This window comes from Pocillopora damicornis, chromosome 12 (assembly GCF_964200805.1).
Source record: "Pocillopora damicornis chromosome 12, jaPocDami1.2, whole genome shotgun sequence".
NCBI classification, from domain to species: domain Eukaryota; kingdom Metazoa; phylum Cnidaria; class Anthozoa; order Scleractinia; family Pocilloporidae; genus Pocillopora; species Pocillopora damicornis.
The window spans coordinates 609,117-628,459 of NC_142681.1; the positions used below are offsets into that span (position 1 = coordinate 609,117).

At 38.4% G+C, this 19,343-nt stretch overlaps 2 protein-coding genes across 5 annotated transcripts; both read right to left on the minus strand.

Annotated features, from left to right (window-relative positions):
* Positions 1-1,048: 1,048 nt before the first annotated feature.
* On the minus strand, positions 1,049-6,710 carry LOC149035999 (neurexin-1b-like). Its single transcript, XM_089190278.1, has 5 exons — positions 5,990-6,710; positions 4,801-5,039; positions 4,207-4,422; positions 3,368-3,832; positions 1,049-2,518 (listed from the first exon to the last, which is right to left on the minus strand). Exons 1-5 carry the CDS (start codon positions 6,562-6,564, stop codon positions 2,148-2,150), a joined length of 1,866 nt encoding a protein of 621 aa, XP_089046404.1. The 5' UTR covers positions 6,565-6,710; the 3' UTR covers positions 1,049-2,147.
* Positions 6,711-9,854: 3,144 nt separating this feature from the next.
* Positions 9,855-18,800, minus strand: LOC149036000 (neurexin-3-like). Of its 4 annotated transcripts, none has more exons than XM_089190264.1 (9): positions 18,100-18,800; positions 16,906-17,144; positions 16,312-16,527; positions 15,473-15,937; positions 15,329-15,391; positions 14,003-14,516; positions 13,402-13,640; positions 12,639-12,806; positions 9,855-11,154 (listed from the first exon to the last, which is right to left on the minus strand). In XM_089190264.1, the coding sequence occupies exons 1-9, from the start codon at positions 18,672-18,674 to the stop codon at positions 10,853-10,855; spliced, it is 2,781 nt and encodes a 926-aa protein (XP_089046390.1). In that variant the 5' UTR covers positions 18,675-18,800; the 3' UTR covers positions 9,855-10,852. The 4 variants fall into 4 exon arrangements, with proteins under 4 accessions (XP_089046390.1, XP_089046389.1, XP_089046388.1 ...); XM_089190263.1 differs by having other exon boundaries at positions 9,855-11,157; XM_089190262.1 differs by having other exon boundaries at positions 12,639-12,809.
* Positions 18,801-19,343: the final 543 nt, after the last annotated feature.

A 19,343-nucleotide genomic window follows, 5' to 3' on the forward strand; every position in this document is an offset into this window, starting at 1 on the left:
CTATATCGTACCTTTACGCTTTACACCAGTGTATTCAGAGTTAACTACTATTTCCGTTTGTACCTGTTGCGGGTAGCTCAATGATAATAAGCTCATTGAGTCTCGAAATTGAGTTGGTTAGGCTTTACTACGCTTTATGATTAACGTAGATAAACATCGCACAATCCTCTCAACCAATTTGATGGTCCCCAAAAATCAATTGTGTCTTCGGCACTCGCTTTTTCCCGCGTTTGAGGTCGTTGCTTGTATTTACTCAGGATTAATGTGAGCCAAAAACGAAATTCATCTTTGTTATGATCGTCAGTTGTGGTTTCTTTGGTAAAGGTTTAATAAAGAAACGCTTTATGTATGAATCAACAAATATTAGACATGTTGCGTTTTGTTTCCAAGGACCTAAATTTTTCAATTCTCTAAATATAGAAATCCAAAATCATGGTACGTCATTGTCTCTGTTTGAGTCTAAATTGCGAGCATTACCCCTGAGCTGACCCCCCTCTTGCTTTTTTTTTCTTACTTTTCTCAAACTTCTACTATATGTTTGTTCGAGTGCCTGCTGTACATGTTGTTTTGTGTGCGTGTGTTCTTTTCTTTTAAACCCAAAATATTTTGTATTTAAATGACGCCATATACTAATACCTCACTTTTGTAAAATATGAGGAGTCGTTGCTCGCATTAGCTACTTAGTTTCTCTACGGGTTCTTTCGCCACGGGTTAAATTTTCAATAATATTACATTGTATCAGTAATGTATATGTAATTCCTTTTATTTCCAATGACGTATTGTAATTTAAAAATGGTTCACCAAACTTCAGCTACTCCCTGTGTTTGAGATGGAGAAAATACAGTCCATCTGAAGCCTTGAAAGTTAGTTATTCCTAAAGCCCAGTGTGCCCTATAAGTATCAGTGTAATATACACCTGTTCGCTACAATTGCTAACATGAGTACGCTTCAGACAAGTGGGTTGACAATCTTGAAGGAATTCTAGAGCCAACGTTTCGAATCATCGTAGACGGTTTCACAGATGCACAGAGAGTTACATGGGACAAAAGTCGTTAATTTCAAATTTTATTTATTTCCGAGACTTACAAAGCTTTGTTGTCAAATTGAATGCACACTTACCTATTAAACCTATTAGAACAATACAATTTTAGCCGGAGGTTGCCTCGTTTCATTTTGTTTCTTTCTTTTCATAAATCAGACCAACCAGTGAAAGTTCATTGGAGTAAAAGTTTTACAAACGTTTTGAATCCACCGAAAGAAACTTCAGTCAGTGGGCACAACTCAAATATTGCTATATAAATTCAATTGATATTTATAAAGGAATCGGAGAAGAAACTCTTATTGCCGTTCCATACATAATGAAATAGGATGGCTAAGGTTTTCTGTCATCTGACAATCTCAATACGCCTACAGTCCGGAAGAAAAGAATGTTTTTTTTTTGGTCAAATTCTAATATCAAGCGGTCGATTTGTTTTGTAACCTACCTGTTTTGCTTTCTTTTTGTGATAAATGCAAGCATAACAACGCATAGTTTCAAATGGCAGGCTATATAGTTAAATGAAGCCTTTTCAAGTCTCTGAAATTCCTTCAGAAATAATTGGGTTAAAATTTGATAGATGTAACAGTAGATATATAATTTCTAAACGTCATTAGATATCCCACCAAATTTTTCTACCACATTTTTTGTATTTGAACATAAGGAATACTCCGCCCTTTTGTGAGGCTTTTGTGCTCAAAGTTGCAGTATTTATCCAGAGAAATTGGGATTTCTTTCGCTCCTTTAGCGGATCAGTGCCTTAGCTTTCCTTCCAATTCAATACTCTGTCTAAAAGACAGCAAACGAGAATGAAGGAAACGTTCAACTGTTTAAATATTGTACCAAATTGTCAGCATTTGCCAACAAAGGGATGTAGCCATCATTTGGAAAAAATCGTTTATCAGATTTTGAAGTCAAGGAAAATCAAATGTTCGAGAGTACTTTTGCTCTGTAGTTCACAATTTCTCTGTGAAATTGTCGATCCATCCCATTTTTCATGCATATACGTAGTAATCTTCTCAGATTTCTTGAATGTGACGCCATTGTCACTTCATACCAATGCAGAATGTTGGCAATCAGCTACACGTGCTCAGTTTTATACGCTGCGCTTCTAAATCGACACTGGACTATCAGCGGTAGGTTTTTTCAAAGGAGGCTTGTATACGAAAAACGCTGGTTGATTGTACGTCCGGGATTGCTGCTCAGTTGAGTCCGACCCAGGCTCTTGAATTTGTCCCTCTTCATTTTTACTGGGTTTAAATGAGCCCGAATAGCGATGATTCCAGCGGTAAAGTAAAAACACCACGATGAAGACGATACCCATTGCTCCGAGTACTATTACAATGATAACCCAAGCGGACACGCCTCTGGGTCTCGGTGTTGGGTTTCGAAATTTTGCAACCACCGTTGCATGGGTCTTTGGTCCACCGGGAGGGTCACGTGATGGTACCGAAGTCTCAGGCTCTGTGGTTATCAGTTTGGCTAAACGTGAAACAAAACAACAGATGTAATCACAACTGCGGCTGGATTGAAAAACTTACTTTTAAGTCTTTTTCCCCGTGAAAATGATCGAAATGTTACCTGAAGATTGCGAGAAACCTCAAAATACCACAGTTAAACAACTCTTGCATAATGACTCACCGTTATTTACCTTTACATTCAAGACTAACATACCCTCAAAGTTTCAGTGCATTATCCAGCAAAAAGGTGATGTGAATAGACAAACTTATAAGATTGAGAGTGTTCATTTTACGCAATGCCAAATTCTATAAAATTATTTACGATGGAAGTTTAAGCAGCTCGAAAGGAGGATTACTGATCAGATCGTGGCCAAGATACGAGAACTAAACCTCAGACTGAAACTTCATTTATTTGAGTAGAACTCTTGCTCTTATTTCTGCTGTATTCAAGGTGGCATCGATGCTTGAGGAAGAAGCATCTGGGAACCATGTGATTTATATCTTCCCTATTAACAATTTTATGTGAAATGCCATGGCTTTAACCGTGTTTGGACTTCAAAGATGGTAACCAACTATCGCAAGTTGTGTTCAAATTTTCTAAAAATGCAACTTCGCACGCTTGCTAAGTAGCCGGGCCATCGACCAGTGACATAAGAAAGTTGTTCTCTTTTCATCTCTCGGCGATATGTTTTAAAAAATTAGAACTTTCAGAGAGGGCAATCTTGACTTAAATATTTTTTAATTTCTTTTTTCTCTTCTTTTTTGTTAGCGATAACCAGAAAAGCAGCCTTTTGTAATTTTTTCTGCGAGGGCATTTGAGTGAGTTGAACAGATTAGTTTCGAAAAGAAATATTCGTTAAATAGTCCTTACCGGTGGGTGTCGGTGTTGACGTCGCACAAATTTCTGAGTCGTCGTCATCACTGGAGCAGTCGCCTGAAACATCATCAGGCTGCTTACAGTTCATTTGCGCCTCTATCAGATTTGCGTTACTCGACGATATACGATTTACTTCAGTGCCAGAAAAACCCTTTGTGTTTGACAATGCATTTTCAAGAACATCCATTCCTTCAAATCGAAACTTCTGCAGATAGCCGTTAAATGAGAGTGTTTTTGATTTTGATTTTTCTCGTATCTTCTTCGCTGGTCCACCACCGAAGTATATGACATTAGAGTGATTGTTTAGATTCAGTTCTTTGAACTTTTTAGTCGAAGAATTGCCACTCGTTCTGACTTTGTCAACAATTAGTGTCAATCGTGACCTTCTTCGTTTGACCTCCACGACATGCCAACAGCTGTCGTTCAAGGAACTTGTACCACTTTGTACTTCAATAGTATCTACATTTTAAAGTAAAATTGAAGAAAAGTAAATTGTCAACGAAGCAAATCGCTCGCATTCACAGCCATCCCTCGCCCCAAGGATAGAGCGACTTGCCTACTCGCGTTTCTTTGGGTTTGTGACCCTCTGCGTTTACTCTGAGTTCCTTTCAGCTTTCTGTGATATTTATCTTTCTTCTGATTAGCTGTTGTAATTTTTACTATTTAATTAGAATACACTTGTATTTAGGGACGAATTATGTATGACCATTGATACAGCGATGATGAAAGAGGGAAAACTCACTCGATCAAGGCGTTGTGACTTCCTCACTATCTTACAAGTGCTGCTTTCAACTAAGTTTTGCGAAAGTCACGTAATACGAACGGAACCTCACCTCCTCCAACGTTTGCTTGAGCCCGCACTCTCCCATTGACAAGCTCTACAAGCAAGTGATCCTTATTCCCTCCCATGTAAAAGAAAACACCGTCGGTTACTTTATTTGTTAGAAATAGAAAGTCTAATGTGTTCCTTTCTGTTGAACGTAAGGGACTGTCGATACCCAAGCTGTACGATATGTGTCCTTTTTCCTTGATATACACAGTTGTGGAACCTGGTTGGATAACAAATAAAATCATCATCACTCATGCTGCCAATTTATTTGAGTGATATTTGATATATGTGTTGTAAGCCTGATTGTTTCAGTTTCTTTTGTTGTTAGCAACAGTTCTGCTCCTTTAATATCTTAATGAGTTTCATATACTGCACATTTATAAATGATTTTATAAGGCCTTTTGAGCCACTAGCACGTTTCTTGGATTTCAATACGCAGTTCTTACAAGGACAATCAACCTCCCCTTTTTTTTCCCCATTCATTGCGACCTACCCAGACCGAACTTCAATATTCTCCTGTCGTGAATCTTTTTGTTACCAGAAGAGGCAGAGAACTATTAAGGAAAAGAATGGGTGTAGTATGATTTAAGTGTCTTACGTTTTTCGCAGCTCCCTCCTTGGTACCCAATCCCTGTGCAGTCACACTCGGAGTATTTGATATAATCGACGCATCGACCTCCATTGGCACATCTTTGAGGCCGTTCTGCGCATGCTCCAGTGCAGTTGTTCTCCGCCTCACTTGGACTAGTTAGAAGTTTCGCTTGCTCTAAGCGACCATTTGGAATTCGGTTGAATCTGATATTGCCAATACATCCTTGGAAGCTTAAGGGATTCCCTCTGTGTTAAGACATGAATCCAGTCGTTAAAAAAGTTTTACAAACCATAGTTGAAGATAGAATGAAAAGTATGGTGAACTTTTCGCTGGGTCGTCCAATAAAGAAAGATATCAACCTTCGTCTCAGTGTTAAACAAGGACAAAACTTTATTTCCCCAACAAAAAGGAACCTAAGATCCTACTATGCCCTCCCAAATGAGATGCAGAGATCTCGTAGGTGAACTGTGTCATGAAAGGTTCAAATGGGACAAGTACCCTGTATATTAGAAGGATCAACAATGTGGAAAGCGTCCCGTATGTAGATAGACGGAGAAAGAACTCAGGAGTATTTTGTTCTCGTTCGTCGATTAGTAGAAGATATTTTGTGTCCAATTGTCAATTCTATAGATCTGAGACTCAAATTTTCTCGGAGATGGTTTTTTATTTCGTGACAATCATTTGACATCTTTCTATGATTTAAAAGCTATGATTGGAAATGATCTCTCGCTGAGTTGACTGGGAGAGTCGTGTACACGGATTAATAATTCATATGAGCGTGAATTAAAAAATAGCAAAGCGCGGACGCCATAATCATTCATTTATGAAGGTTAAACAAATGAAAGTTTTATAACGTTTAAACGATTTACGACTGAAACATGACAGTGAAATAGTAAATAAACTATGCAACTGAAAAATACATGACACAGTCTCCCTTCCACTCAGAAAAGAAGCTTACGAAAGGAAAGTAGTGGGTGAATAAATGAAGTATTACAATGATTCTCTGAGAAGCAACTGTGTTGTAAGCTGATATTTTCACTGAGTGTTTGAGGGCACGTCATTTCGTCAACCCTCGACCCTGACCTTGTTCTAGTTGTAACCGTCAGCAAACTCGAGTGCGTATATAGAAGCCATTAGTTGACGCATTTCTACGATGACAAAGTCATATCTCAACAATAATTAGTAGATACATTACCCGTAGACTTCGTCGAAAATACTTTGATAGGAAATTTTAGCCTTTTTAAATCCCTTTCTAATAGCAAAACCAGCGACTTGGAGAGACTCGATGTTTTGGCTGCTAGTGGTAGACGGATTATACTCTGTGTATGGAATTGGATCTGCGCTGTATACGTTTCCGTCAGTTGAATTAACAAAAAAACGTATTTTGCTCCCAGACAACTCAATTTTAACTTCATGCCACCCCGAGTCGGCGAAGTCCACTTTATCCTCAATAAACCGCTTTTGGATAGAAGACATGTTTTGTCCCATCCTAACGCGGAGTCGAAGTTTCCCCTTTATCAAGAATAAATCCATGTGCTGGCCGTGTGTTTTCTCCTCTTGATAAAACATCATCATTTTAGATTTGCTCCAAGTTTTGAAATAGAATTGCAGAGTGGTATTGGCACGCCAATTCCATGGTTCATATTCAGCATGCGACTTTAGTTTGCCGAGGAAATAATATCCTCCGCTTTCTCCTGCTACCTGGCTTATTGAGAGAGACATTGAACTCAACACATAGGTAAGGCTGAAGAAAATACCTCGCACTAACATGGCTGCAACCTAACCTGCAACGTCAAAATGGCTGTCTTTCTTTATGTCCAGAGGGTTGAAGCTAGCTTCTCTTTACATTATGAAGCTTTAAAACAGCGGGCAAACGTGCGCTGTGTTTTAATCGCACGCACAAGTAAAATGATTCGCTAGTTTCCATCAGCCGCCGACCACATAGTCACTATCGGAAGATGAGACGATCTCATTGGCAAACACGAATTCTAAGCTTATCGCGTGAAACTCAAGAAGAAGAAGAAAATAATAACAGCTCTCCAACAAGGCGAACGTCATCAGATTGAGTTAACTGTTGGAAAATATGACCAGCCTTTAAAAGCCATATCGCTCCGAACTCTTGTAGCAAGCGTAATGTATGTGCGCTATTGCCAATTCACCTGTTTTCCACATTGAAGTCTCATTATCTTAGGCTATTTGATAAAGTTTAAAGACATAAGATGCGTTCTATTTATATGTAATTTTCTCTTTGGCCATTCACAGGCAAGATTGGGTTTTTCATATTTCTTGAAATGCAACTCATTAGCACCGTGTATAAAGATTTCGTATTAAAGCTCGTTATTTTCGTCCTCTATTATTTTAAAACAATATTCACAGCGATCAAAATTAACCCCATTCGCTTGGCTGAGATTTTAGCCTGGCCTCTAATTGTTTACAAATATGGAGTAATTTTCTGTGCATTTTTTGAGTCACTCCATTAAAAATTTACAACTTGATATTATTTGACGCCGAAATGCGAGCTTCTCGTTTAGTTTTGTTTGCACTCCACGGCAAAACCGTTTTTACTGCGATCACGTTGGGTGCTCACATTTTAATAAAAAGCAACATAAAACGGCATTATTGTGAAAGGAAATGCGGGAAAGACCGCCCATTAAATAATTATTCACAGTTTGCTTTCTGTTTTTCTCTAAAAGGTGCTCTTGTAAAATAAACATGAGTGTTCTCACGCGACAATCATTCTTAATGCTTTAGCGGTGAAGAGTTTTTTTTCACATTTCAGAGAGTGGTTTCGATTGATGTTGGTCATTTCAAGTTCTCTTTAGAGTTTCTTTTCGGCGAATTGACGCGCACGCAAATCATGACTTGTACCAAAATACCACACAAAACCAAACGAACGTAAATTATTTTCAATATGTTGAAAATAATATATATATATATATATATATATATATATATATATATATATATATATATATATATATAACTAACTGCAGACAGTACTGTTTCGGCCTTCTGGGCCTCATATATATATATATATATATATATGAGATGCTACCATAGTCACTTAAAACAAGCTGATGTTATCAATCTTAGCTCTACTTTTCATGTGTGATCTCCTCGATTTTCTATTTTCCGCGTATGTTATCACTTTGTGAACCATTTATTATAATATTTTATTGTTATATCGCTTATAACACATGTGTTTCTTTATGTGAGCAAAAACTTTGATCGTACACAGTTTATCTCTGTTTTGAGGAATCTTCAATTGATATATCTGAGTTTTTTACTAAAAGGTAAACCAATACAATAGCTTGCGATTTTAGAATGATTTTAAAGCTATAAGCTCTGATGACCTTGAATACTTATAATAACGATAATGATTGTAATTATGATATGGCAAAAGTATATCCTTTTCGAGCCGGCTTTGATATCCGGTTAAAGAGACCATCTTAAGATTCTCAACTAATAAGAAATGTATCATTCGATTCGTAGTATCAGTTCTTAAATGTGTACATTGAGACTTGCCATTCAAATTAACGGAAATGATTCTCCTTTAAAACGTTGAAATATTTGATGTTTGTGACTACTTGTGAAGTCTGTTTTGAAGTTTTTTTATCTCCATTCATTGGGACAGTGTTCTCTGGATAGCTTGAATGTTTTTTACTGCACATCGAGGCATGGATTTGACGCAGTTTTTTCTGCAGTTTCCTTTTTCTTTGCTCACAACGATTAATAATTGACATATCTTTTAGACTTGTGCTTGACGTTATGATTCCCATCAATTTTATCCACTGTCAAGGAGAAGAGGAAGTATCTGAATTCCACTACCGAATATTAAAAGGTATCACTTGGTTGTTAACGAGAATGAGAGTAACTTCCAGAGGAACCACTATGGCACCTGGTGAAACAAATTAAGTAGAAGATTGCCCCATTACGATAAATTTTTCATCTTAGTTTCTTTGAAGAGTCTTAGTTTAAATAATAAATAATCCTTAAAGTTCCACATCACTACATTCACATTGCTCCTTTTTCCCCATACGTTTAATTCCTTGACAACAAAGGTTGCAGTTATCATGTTACACGAAGATAGTTGTATAGCCTTGTTTTCGTTGTTTCTTTTTCACCTCTAAGGGCAAACGTCGTAAAATTTTATTTACAAAAACGTGCGCCTCGAATTTTGAAAGTGTTAAATTGTGGTCTTCTTGTCTCAACGCCAATCACCTAACGAAGGTTTCTGAAAATAAAAATTTAAAAGCATATTAACAAGAGATGAAAATGTCTAGTTCTTATGTTCTATACCCAACTGCCTGAGAACAAAACTACAAAAAAAAATTATCAAAAGAAATTAGGGCTTTGTTTAATTTGACCATTTTTAGGTTTTAAGGGGGGCATTCGATCATTTGTGTCCGCTGAGTATGAAACCATCATTAAAACTTTTGTCTCTAATTGGCTACCTATGAGAAAGTTAACTTCATTTATTTACCCCGTGTAAGCTTCTTTTTGTCGAAATAGGTGTTCGTGACTAACCTGACATTGTCGATGTGTCACTAAACCCAATGATACCAGACTGAATGGTACGACCAACTGTTTAACGTTATGAATGAAAAAAACTTACTACTCCTTACCTCGCCGGCGGTCCAGACTCTGTTTTTGTGGCGTTTGAATGTTATCTTTATATTTATATTCATATATATCGAGTTCCAAAACTCATCTAATCAGTTTGAAGGGCGTTTCTTGATCATCGTTGACAACTGAACACGCAACAACTTGCGAGAGACTGGTAATAAGAGCGAAGCGTGAGGGACCGTGGGAAGACAAAGAATATGTGAACCCTTCCACCTTTGCGCGCCCATGGTTTTATAAGTAGAGAGAGGACTTTGTACATCGCAGGTGTTGTGGCATTTTTTGAAAAAGAGATGACTGCTGAAAAACAAGACGAACCTCCATTTTATGTGAAAGAGGAATGCCTTATTAGTAATACTATTGGTATTATTATTATCATTGGTAAAAGAGTTGAACTGCGAGGTTACGGAGCAGTAAAAACACATTGAGTCCAGAGATGGAAGTTTTCAATTTTTATTTAAGTAAATTTGTATTTCACTCGCACTAAGTAATGGGCTCCTGACTTTCGCTACATGTTAAATTTCACTCAAAATTATTGAGTGACATGCTACATACAGCAGCAGTACTACTGATGTTGTCTCGGCCTTCTTGTCAACGATTTATATGTATTTAAAACAAACTACGATCAAGTGCCGAGAGAAATTTTAAAAGCTTGCGCCATCTTTTCGACCAATCAGAGGTAAAACTTCAACTAAACGCGTCTTGGTCACTTACGCTTTCCCGCGCTTCAGGTAGTTACCGCTTTTTTCACTTTAAGTTCTCATTAAATTGTTATATTTTTCTTTGATCTGACGAGCTGTGGTAATACACCACTCTTTTGCTACACTAAAAACTCACTGAAAACGTTCTTTAAGACAGGAAGTACATTTTTTAAACATTTTATAGTTACATTCTTCTTCTTTTACGTGATTATTATTGCATAAAAAATGCGGCGTGTAAATACATACTTATTATTACTCAATCACCACAGTTTCACGTTTCCTGCGTCAATCCATTGGTTAGTTTAAATACAGATGAAAGAAATACTACTAATAACGTGAGTCATTTACTACTTAAATTCAATCAAACTTTTCTGCAGAGAACGAATGAAAAATGACAACATAACACAGATTGTGTACTTAATAAACCGTTGGACAAAAATCAGTTATGAAATTTTTTGGTGTTGATATCTTAAAGTACCTACATAGTTTGTTAGTTGCAGAGAATAACAGGAACTGGTAAGAATTTCTGAAGCGGTTACAACGCTGAAAGATTCCCATTACCTAAACCTCTAAAAGATAGATAATATGAAGTATTGATACGGTTGTTCTGTCATTTAACAGCCTGTTGATCTACTCTCGAACCCAGTCCTTCATAAAGCGCAATTTTATCTACACTGTTGAGGCTTAAGATTCTTCCGAGACTCCAGCTTTCAGAGGAGTAGACCAAGTCACTATCAGGCTACATCAATGCCGATGAGTAAAGCTGTCATGTAAAGAAAAAGGCAAAGCGGCAGCGAATCGACCAGAGGTGAAACTCCATTATGGGCCTTCTTGCTTTCGCTCACTGCTACACCTTTGGTGCTTTTACCTGGATCATTTACATCGTCGCCATCCCCATTGCCTGCATTTACATCTCCACCGCTACTGACGTTATTGTCGTCGTCTCTGGTGTTGTTTTTCTGCGCGGTGACATCTGTTCCATTGGAAACTGTTCTGTTCACATGTGAAGATTCCGTTGAGTTGATATGCTTCTTTACTGCTGCGGTGGAAATTTTTAATACTCATTAACTTTTGATGCGCTGTTAATATGATGATTGTATTATTAAAAAAGTTGATTTTGAAGATCATAGTGGGGTGGTGTAAAGCAAAATTGGTTTATTCAAATATAAGCGATTATCTTTTAGCTGCCTAGAATAAGGCAATTAGCTAAATCATGATGTATTTTCAACATTTATCGGAGATGAATTTGTCTCAGCAACCTCTACATTAGGCACACCCTTCTCTCAATGATGACGATGAAAGTGAAAGTTAAATTTACTCAAAATCAAACAAAATGTAAGATAATAAAGTCAAGAAAAAGTCCAATTTTTCCTCCTCAAGGGGTCTTTGATAGCGGGCCACTTTCTTTGAGGTAGGAAGCACATTTTTTGAATAAAATAAACATGTTTACGATGGTATTTGAATTCATCCTTGGCCAAACATAAACGACTCCACAAGATCACTTTCTCCAGGTATCGAAAACATTTCCATTCGTCCAGTGTTCTCAAAATTACCCTCGAAACAGCCAAACAATTTTCCTCCACGGCCAAAAATGACACAAAACCCACTTTGCAGCACACTTGCAACTGCTCAACCTACTAGCATCGAAAGACCCCCTTCAAGAGTAACGCACAACGATGTTTACAATGAAATGACTGCAACTAAACCACCAAAGAGAAAACTCGGCCACCTTTCGTAGAAAAATCATTGTTCAATAAAAACACCGCTTAACATTGCATATCAATTAAACACAAAGTCACACGAGGCGACAAAGCTTCTGAGAACCACACAAAATCAACTATAGTTAATTTCAATCAGACACTCATCTAGAGATAGCACCGAGCAAACCAATCCAGAAAAATATAATCGGCCCACTCAACAAATCATCAATCTTGCAACACAGCTTGTCGTTAAAGAATTGCTCAAATCAACATGTTTGGTGCAGCTCATCAACACCTCAAGCAACATTTGATTCAAAATTTTTCCAATCACTCTCGTCGTGAAGGAACAATAACAAGGATTGTGCTACGGTGCACAGAACTCCACTTCCTCTCGAACAACTCTCAACCATTTTCACAGCACGAGTAACATGTTTACTATAGGTTATCTGATGTCGTTCATCTGCCTAATAGTATCGCATTTCTCTCAAAGCGTGGTAAAATACGCGTTAAAAACACAGAAAAGCCAACATTTCACATTCTAAATGATGATTCTAGTCTACGAACCCGGGTTAATTCATTGAAATTTGAACACCTCTCAAACCAAAGAACCAAAAAACCGACGCTCTGATTGATGCGAGATACATACCCTAAACGATCTGATTAATGCTAGCAACATACCACTCTATACGCTAACAAAGAGTTATTTATTTATTTTTTTAAGTAACTTAAGAAGGGCAAACCGGCGGCGAAACGACTGGAGGTGAAACTCCATTATGGGCCTTCTTGCTTTTGCTTCCTGCTACTCATTTGGTGCTTTTACCTGGATCATTTACAATGTCGTCGCTCCCATTGCCTGCTCCTACATCTCCACCGCTACTGACGTTATTGTCGTCGTCTCTGGTGTTGTTTTTCTGTGCGGTGACATCTGTTCCATTGGAAACTGTTCTGTTCACATGTGGAGATACCGTTGAGTTGATATACTTCTTTACTGCTGCGGTGGAAAATTTTTTATACCCATTAACTTTTGATGCGCTGTTAATATGGTGATTGTGTTATAAAAAAAGTTGATTTTGAAGATCATAGTGGGGTAGTGAAAAGCAAAATTGGTTTATTTCATACAAGCGATTATCTTTTAGCTGCTTAGGACAAGGCAATTAGCTAAATGTATTTTCAACATTTATCAGAGATGAATACGTCCCAGCAACCTGTACATTAACCACACCCTTCTCTCAGTGACGATAGTAAAGATAAGTGACATAGCAAAGTTGTTCTCTTTTTATCTCTCGGCGATAGGTTTGAAAAATTAGAATTTTCACAGAAGGCAATCTTGACGTTAGCGAAAACCAGAAAAGCAGCCTTTTATAATTTGTCTGCGAGGGCATGTGAGTGAGTTGAACAGATTAGTGTCAAAAAGAAGTCTTTGTTAAATAGTTCTTACCGGTAGATGTTGGTGTTGGCGACGAACAGATTTCAGAGTCGTCGTCAGAATTTCAATATTCTGTAGCCATGACTCTTTCTGTTACCATAAAAGGTAGAGAACTATAAAGAAAAAGAATGGGTGTAGTATGATTTAAGTGTCTTACGTATTTCGCAGCTCCCTCCTTCGTACCCAATCCCTGTGCAGTCACACTCGGAGTATTTGATATGATCAACGCATCGACCTCCATTGGAACATCTTTGAGTCCGTTCTGCGCATGCTCCAGTGCAGTTGTCCACCGCCCCTCTTGGAGGAGTTCGAAGTCTCGCTTGCTCTAAGCGACCATTTGGAATTCGGTTGAATCTGATGTTGCCAATACATCCTTGGAAGCTTAAGGGATTCCCTCTGTTATGACATGAATCCAGTCGTTAAAAAAAGTTTTACAAATCATAGTTGAAGATGGAGTGTGAAGTATGGTGAACTTTTCGCTGGGTTGTCCAATAAAGAAAGATATCAACCTTTGTCTCGAGTGTTAAACAAGGAGAAAACTTTCTTCCCCGAACAAAAAGGAACCTAAGATCCTACTATGCCCTCCCAAATGAGATACAGAGATCTCGTAGGTGAACTGTGTCATGAAAGGTTCAAATGGGACAAGTACCCTGTTGTTGTAACCGTCAGCAAACTCGAGTGCGTATATAGAAGCCATTAGTTGACGCATTTCTACGATGACAAAGTCATATCTCAACAATAACTAGTAGATACATTACCCGTAGACTTCCTTGAGAATACTTGGATAGGACATTTCAGACCATTTAAATCCCTCTCCAATCACAAGACCAGCGACTTGGAGAGACTCGATGTTTTGGCGGCTAACGAAGGACGGAATATACTCTGTGTATGGAATTGGATCTGCGCTGTATACGTTTCCGTCAGTTGAATTAACAAAAAAACGTATTTCGCTTCCAAACAACTCAATTTTAACTTCATGCCACCCTGAGTCGGCGAAATCCACTTTATCCTCAATAAACCGCTTTTGGATAGAAACCATGTTTTGTCCCATCTTAACGCGGAGTCGAAGTTTCCCCTTTATCAGGAATAAATCCATGTGCTGGCCGTGTGTTTTCTCCTCTTGATAAAACATCATCATTTTAGATTTGCTCCAAGTTTTGAAATAGAATTGCAGAGTGGCATTGGCAAGCCAATTCCACGGTTCATATTCGGCATGCGACATTACTTCGCCGAAGAAATAATATCCTTCACTTTCTCCTGCTGCCCGACTTACTGAGGGAGACATTGAACTCAACACATAGGTAAGGCTGAAGAAAATACCTAGCACTAACATTGCTGCAACCTAAGCTTACCACAAAATACCACAGTTAAACAACTCTTGCAGAATGACTTACCGTTATTTACCTTTACATTCAAGACTAACATACCCTCAAAGTTTCAGTGCATTATCCAGCAAAAAGGTGATGTGAATAGACAAACTTATAAGATTGAGAGTGTTCATTTTACGCAATGCTAAATTCTATAAAATTATTTACGATGGAAGTTTAAGCAGCTCGAAAGGAGGATTACTGATCAGATCGTGGCCAAGATACGAGAACTAAACCTCAGACTGAAACTTCATTTATTTGAGTAGAACTCTTGCTCTTATTTCTGCTGTATTCAAGGTGGCATCGATGCTTGAGGAAGAAGCATCTGGGAACCATGTGATTTATATCTTCCCTATTAACAATTTTATGTGAAATGCCATGGCTTTAACCGTGTTTTGACTTCAAAGATGGTAACCGACTATCGCAAGTTGTGTTCAAATTTTCTAAAAATGCAACTTCGCACGCTTGCTAAGTAGCCGGGCCATCGACCAGTGACATAAGAAAGTTGTTCTCTTTTCATCTCTCGGCGATATGTTTTAAAAAATTAGAACTTTCAGAGAGGGCAATCTTGACTTAAATATTTTTTAATTTCTTTTTTCTCTTCTTTTTTGTTAGCGATAACCAGAAAAGCAGCCTTTTGTAATTTTTTCTGCGAGGGCATTTGAGTGAGTTGAACAGATTAGTTTCGAAAAGAAATATTCGTTAAATAGTCCTTACCGGTGGGTGTCGGTGTTGACGTCGCACAAATTTCTGAGTCGTCGTCATCACTGGAGCAGTCGCCTGAAACATCATCAGGCGAGGGCATTTGAGTGAGTTGAACAGATTAGTTTCGAAAAGAAATATTCGTTAAATAGTCCTTACCGGTGGGTGTCGGTGTTGACGTCGCACAAATTTCTGAGTCGTCGTCATCACTGGAGCAGTCGCCTGAAACATCATCAGGCTGCTTACAGTTCATTTGCGCGTCTATCAGATTTGTGTTACTCGACGATATACGATTTACCTCAGTGCCAGAAAAACCCTTCGTGTTTGACAATGCATTTTCAAGAACATCCATTCCTTCAAATCGAAACTTCTGTAGATAGCCGTTGAATGAGAGTGTTTTTGATTTTGATTTTTCTCGTATCTTCTTCGCTGGTCCACCACCGAAGTATATGACATTAGAGTGATTGTTTAGATTCAGTTCTTTGGACTTTTTAGTCGAAGAATTGCCACTCGTTCTGACTTTGTCAACAATTAGTGTCAATCGTGACCCTCTTCGTTTGACCTCCACGAAATGCCAACAGCTGTCGTTCAAGGAACCTTTATCACTTTGTACTTCAATAGTATCTACATTTTAAAGTAAAATTGAAGAAAAGTAAATTGTCAACGAAGCAAATCGCTCGCATTCACAGCCATCCCTCGCCCCAAGGATAGAGCGACTTGCCTACTCGCGTTTCTTTGGGCTTGTGACCCTCTGCGTTTACTCTGAGTTCCTTCCAGCTTTCTGTGATATTTATCTTTCTTCTGATTAGCTGTTGTAATTTTTACTATTTAATTAGAATACACTTGTATTTAGGGACGAATTATGTATGACCATTGATACAGCAATGATGAAAGAGGGAAAACTCACTCGATCAAAGCGTTGTGACTTCCTCACTATCTTACAAGTGCTGCTTTCAACTAAGTTTTGCGAAAGTCACGTAATACGAACGGAACCTCACCTCCTCCAACGTTTGCTTGAGCTCGCACTCTCCCATTGACAAGCTCTACAAGCAAGTGATCCTTATTCCCTCTCATGTAAAAGAAAACACCGTCGGTTGCTTTATTTGTTAGAAATAGAAAGTCTAATGTGTTCCTTTCTGTTGAACGTAAGGGACTGTCGATACCCAAGCTGTACGATATGTGTCCTTTTTCCTTGATATACACAGTTGTGGAACCTGGTTGGATAACAAATCAAATCATCATCACTCATGCTGCCAATTTATTTGAGTGATATTTGATATACGTGTTGTAAGCCTGATTGTTTCAGTTTCTTTTGTTGTTAGCAACAGTTCTGCTCCTTTAATATCTTAACGAGTTTCATATACTGCACATTTGTAAATGATTCTATAAGGCCTTTTGAGCCACTAGCACGTTTCTTGGATTTCAATACGCAGTTCTTACAAGGACAATCAACCTCCCCTTTTTTTTCCCCATTCATTGCGACCTACCCAGACCGAATTTCAATATTCTGCTGTCGTGAATCTTTTTGTTACCAGAAGAAGCAGAGAACTATTAAGAAAAAGAATGGGTGTAGTATGATTTAAGTGTCTTACGTTTTTCGCAGCTCCCTCCTTGGTACCCAATCCCTGTGCAATCACACTCGGAGTATTTGATATAATCGACGCATCGACCTCCATTGGCACATCTTTGAGGCCGTTCTGCGCATGCTCCAGTGCAGTTGTTCTCCGCCTCACTTGGACTAGTTAGAAGTTTCGCTTGCTCTAAGCGACCATTTGGAATTCGGTTGAATCTGATATTGCCAATACATCCTTGGAAGCTTATGGGCTTCACTCTGTGTTAAGACATGAATCCAGTTGTTAAAAAAAGTTTTACTAAGCATAGTTGAAGATGGAATGAAAAGTATGGTGAAGTTTTCGCTGGGTCGTCCAATAAAGAAAGATATCAACCTTAGTCTCATTATTAAACAAGGACAAAACTATATTTCCCCAACAAAAAGGAACCTAAGATCCTACTATGCCCTCCCAAATGAGATACAGAGATCTCGTAGGTGAACTGTGTCATGAAAGGTTCAAATGGGACAAGTACCCTGTATATTAGAAGGATCAACAATGTGGAAAGCGTCCCGTTTGTAGATAGACGGAGAAAGAACTCAGGAGTATTTTGTTCTCGTTCGTCGATTAGTAGAAGATATTTTGTGTCCAATTGTCAATTCTATAGATCTGAGACTCAAATTTTCTCGGAGATGGTTTTTTCTTTCGTTACAATCATTTGACATCTTTCTATGATTTAAAAGCTATGATTGGAAATGATCTCTCGCTGAGTTAACTGGGAGAGTCGTGTGCACGGATTAATAATTCATATGAACGTGAATTGAAAAAAAACAAAGCGCGGACGCCATAATCATTCATTTATGAAGGTTAAACAAATGAAAGTTTTATAACGTTTAAACGATTTACGACTGAAACATGACAGTGAAATAGTAAATAAACTATGCAACTGAAAAATACATGACACAGTCTCCCTTCCTTCCACTCAGAAAAGAAGCTTACGAAAGGAAAGTAGTGGGTGAATAAATGAAGTATTGCAACGATTCTTTGAGAAGCAACTGTGTTTTAAGCTGATATTTTCACTGAGCGTTTGAGGGCACGTCATTTTGTCAACCCTCGACCCTGACCTTGTTCTAGTTGTAACCGTCAGCAAACTCGAGTGCGTATATAGAAGCCATTAGTTGACCCATTTCTACGATGACAAAGTCATATCTCAACAATAACTAGTAGATACATTACCCGTAGACTTCCTTGAAAATACTTGGATAGGACAATTCAGTCCATTTAAATCCCTTTCTTAAAGGAAGACCAGCGATTAGGAGAGACTCGATGTTTTGGTGGCTAGTGGTAGACGGATTATACTCTGTGTATGGAATTGGATCTGCGCTGTATACGTTTCCGTCAGTTGAATTAACAAAAAAACGTATTTCGCTCTCGGACAACTCAATTTTAACTTCATGCCACCCTGAGTCGGCGAAATCCACTTTATCCTCAATAAACCGCTCTTGGATAGAAACCATGTCTTGTCCCATCTTAACGCGGAGTCGAAGTTTCCCCTTTATCAGGAATAAATCCATGTGCTGGCCGTCTGTTTTCTCCTCTTGATAAAACATCATCATTTTAGATTTGCTCCAAGTTTTGAAATAGAATTGCAGAGTGGTATTGGCACGCCAATTCCATGGTTCATATTTAGCATGCGACATTAGTTTGCCGAGGAAATAATATCCTCCACTTTCTCCTGCTACCTGGCTTATTGAGGGAGACATTGAACTCAACACATAGGTAAGGCTGAAGAAAATACCTCGCACTAACATGGCTGCAACCTAACCTGCAACGTCAAAATGGCTGTCTTTCTTTATGTCCAGAGGCTTGAAGCTAGCTTCTCTTTACATTATGGGGCTTTAACCCTTTTCCTCCCAACGTGACATATGTGTGACGATAAATGCGGCTGACCGATGCTGAGCCCGCTAGGGGTGAAATACTTGTTTGCAATAGCCCCCCTCTGCCTCATTTGACGCCTGGCGATTTTTGTCGGTTTCTTCGGTGTTTTTCATGTGAATTTGCCTGCTTTTGACCGAAAAAATTGCGATTCTTTTCTGTTCGAGTTTTCGTACGAAGTTCAGGAACAGCTGATCAGTAATGGCTTCAACTTCTGGAAGTGAATTTGTAGTAAATTCGGCTGCAGAGACTTCTCAAAACGTGGATTTAGTGTTCGTAGACGAAGATGAAATGCCATTGACTTCTGTAGCTATAGGCACGGCATATTTAGAGCGAGAGTCTGATGAAATGCCATTGACTTCTGTAGCTATAGGCACGGCATATTTAGAGCGAGAGTCTGACGAGGAAATTGACTCAGACTTTTATCAGACTGACTCTGACGAGGAAATTGACTCAGACTTTTATCAGACTGACTCTGACGAGGAAATTGACTCAGACTTTTATCAGACTGACTCTGAGGCTGAAGAAAGTGACGAAAATGAAGA

Bases quoted from the DNA above. Each gene is read 5' to 3' on its own strand.
- LOC149036000 (XM_089190261.1), bottom strand. From the start codon at position 18,674: ATGTTAGTGCGAGGTATTTTCTTCAGCCTTACCTATGTGTTGAGTTCA. The intron at 15,392-15,472 runs GTAAGGACTATT...ATGATGTTTCAG, and splicing joins GTCAACACCGACACCCACCG to GCGACTGCTCCAGTGATGAC. The intron at 14,517-15,328 runs GTAAGGACTATT...TGTCTCCCTCAG, and splicing joins GTCAACACCGACACCCACCG to TAAGTCGGGCAGCAGGAGAA.
- LOC149035999 (XM_089190278.1), bottom strand. From the start codon at position 6,564: ATGTTAGTGCGAGGTATTTTCTTCAGCCTTACCTATGTGTTGAGTTCA. The intron at 5,040-5,989 runs GTAATGTATCTA...GTCTTAACACAG, and splicing joins ATTTTCGACGAAGTCTACGG to AGGGAATCCCTTAAGCTTCC. The intron at 3,833-4,206 runs GTGAGGTTCCGT...TTTAAAATGTAG, and splicing joins TCAAGCAAACGTTGGAGGAG to ATACTATTGAAGTACAAAGT.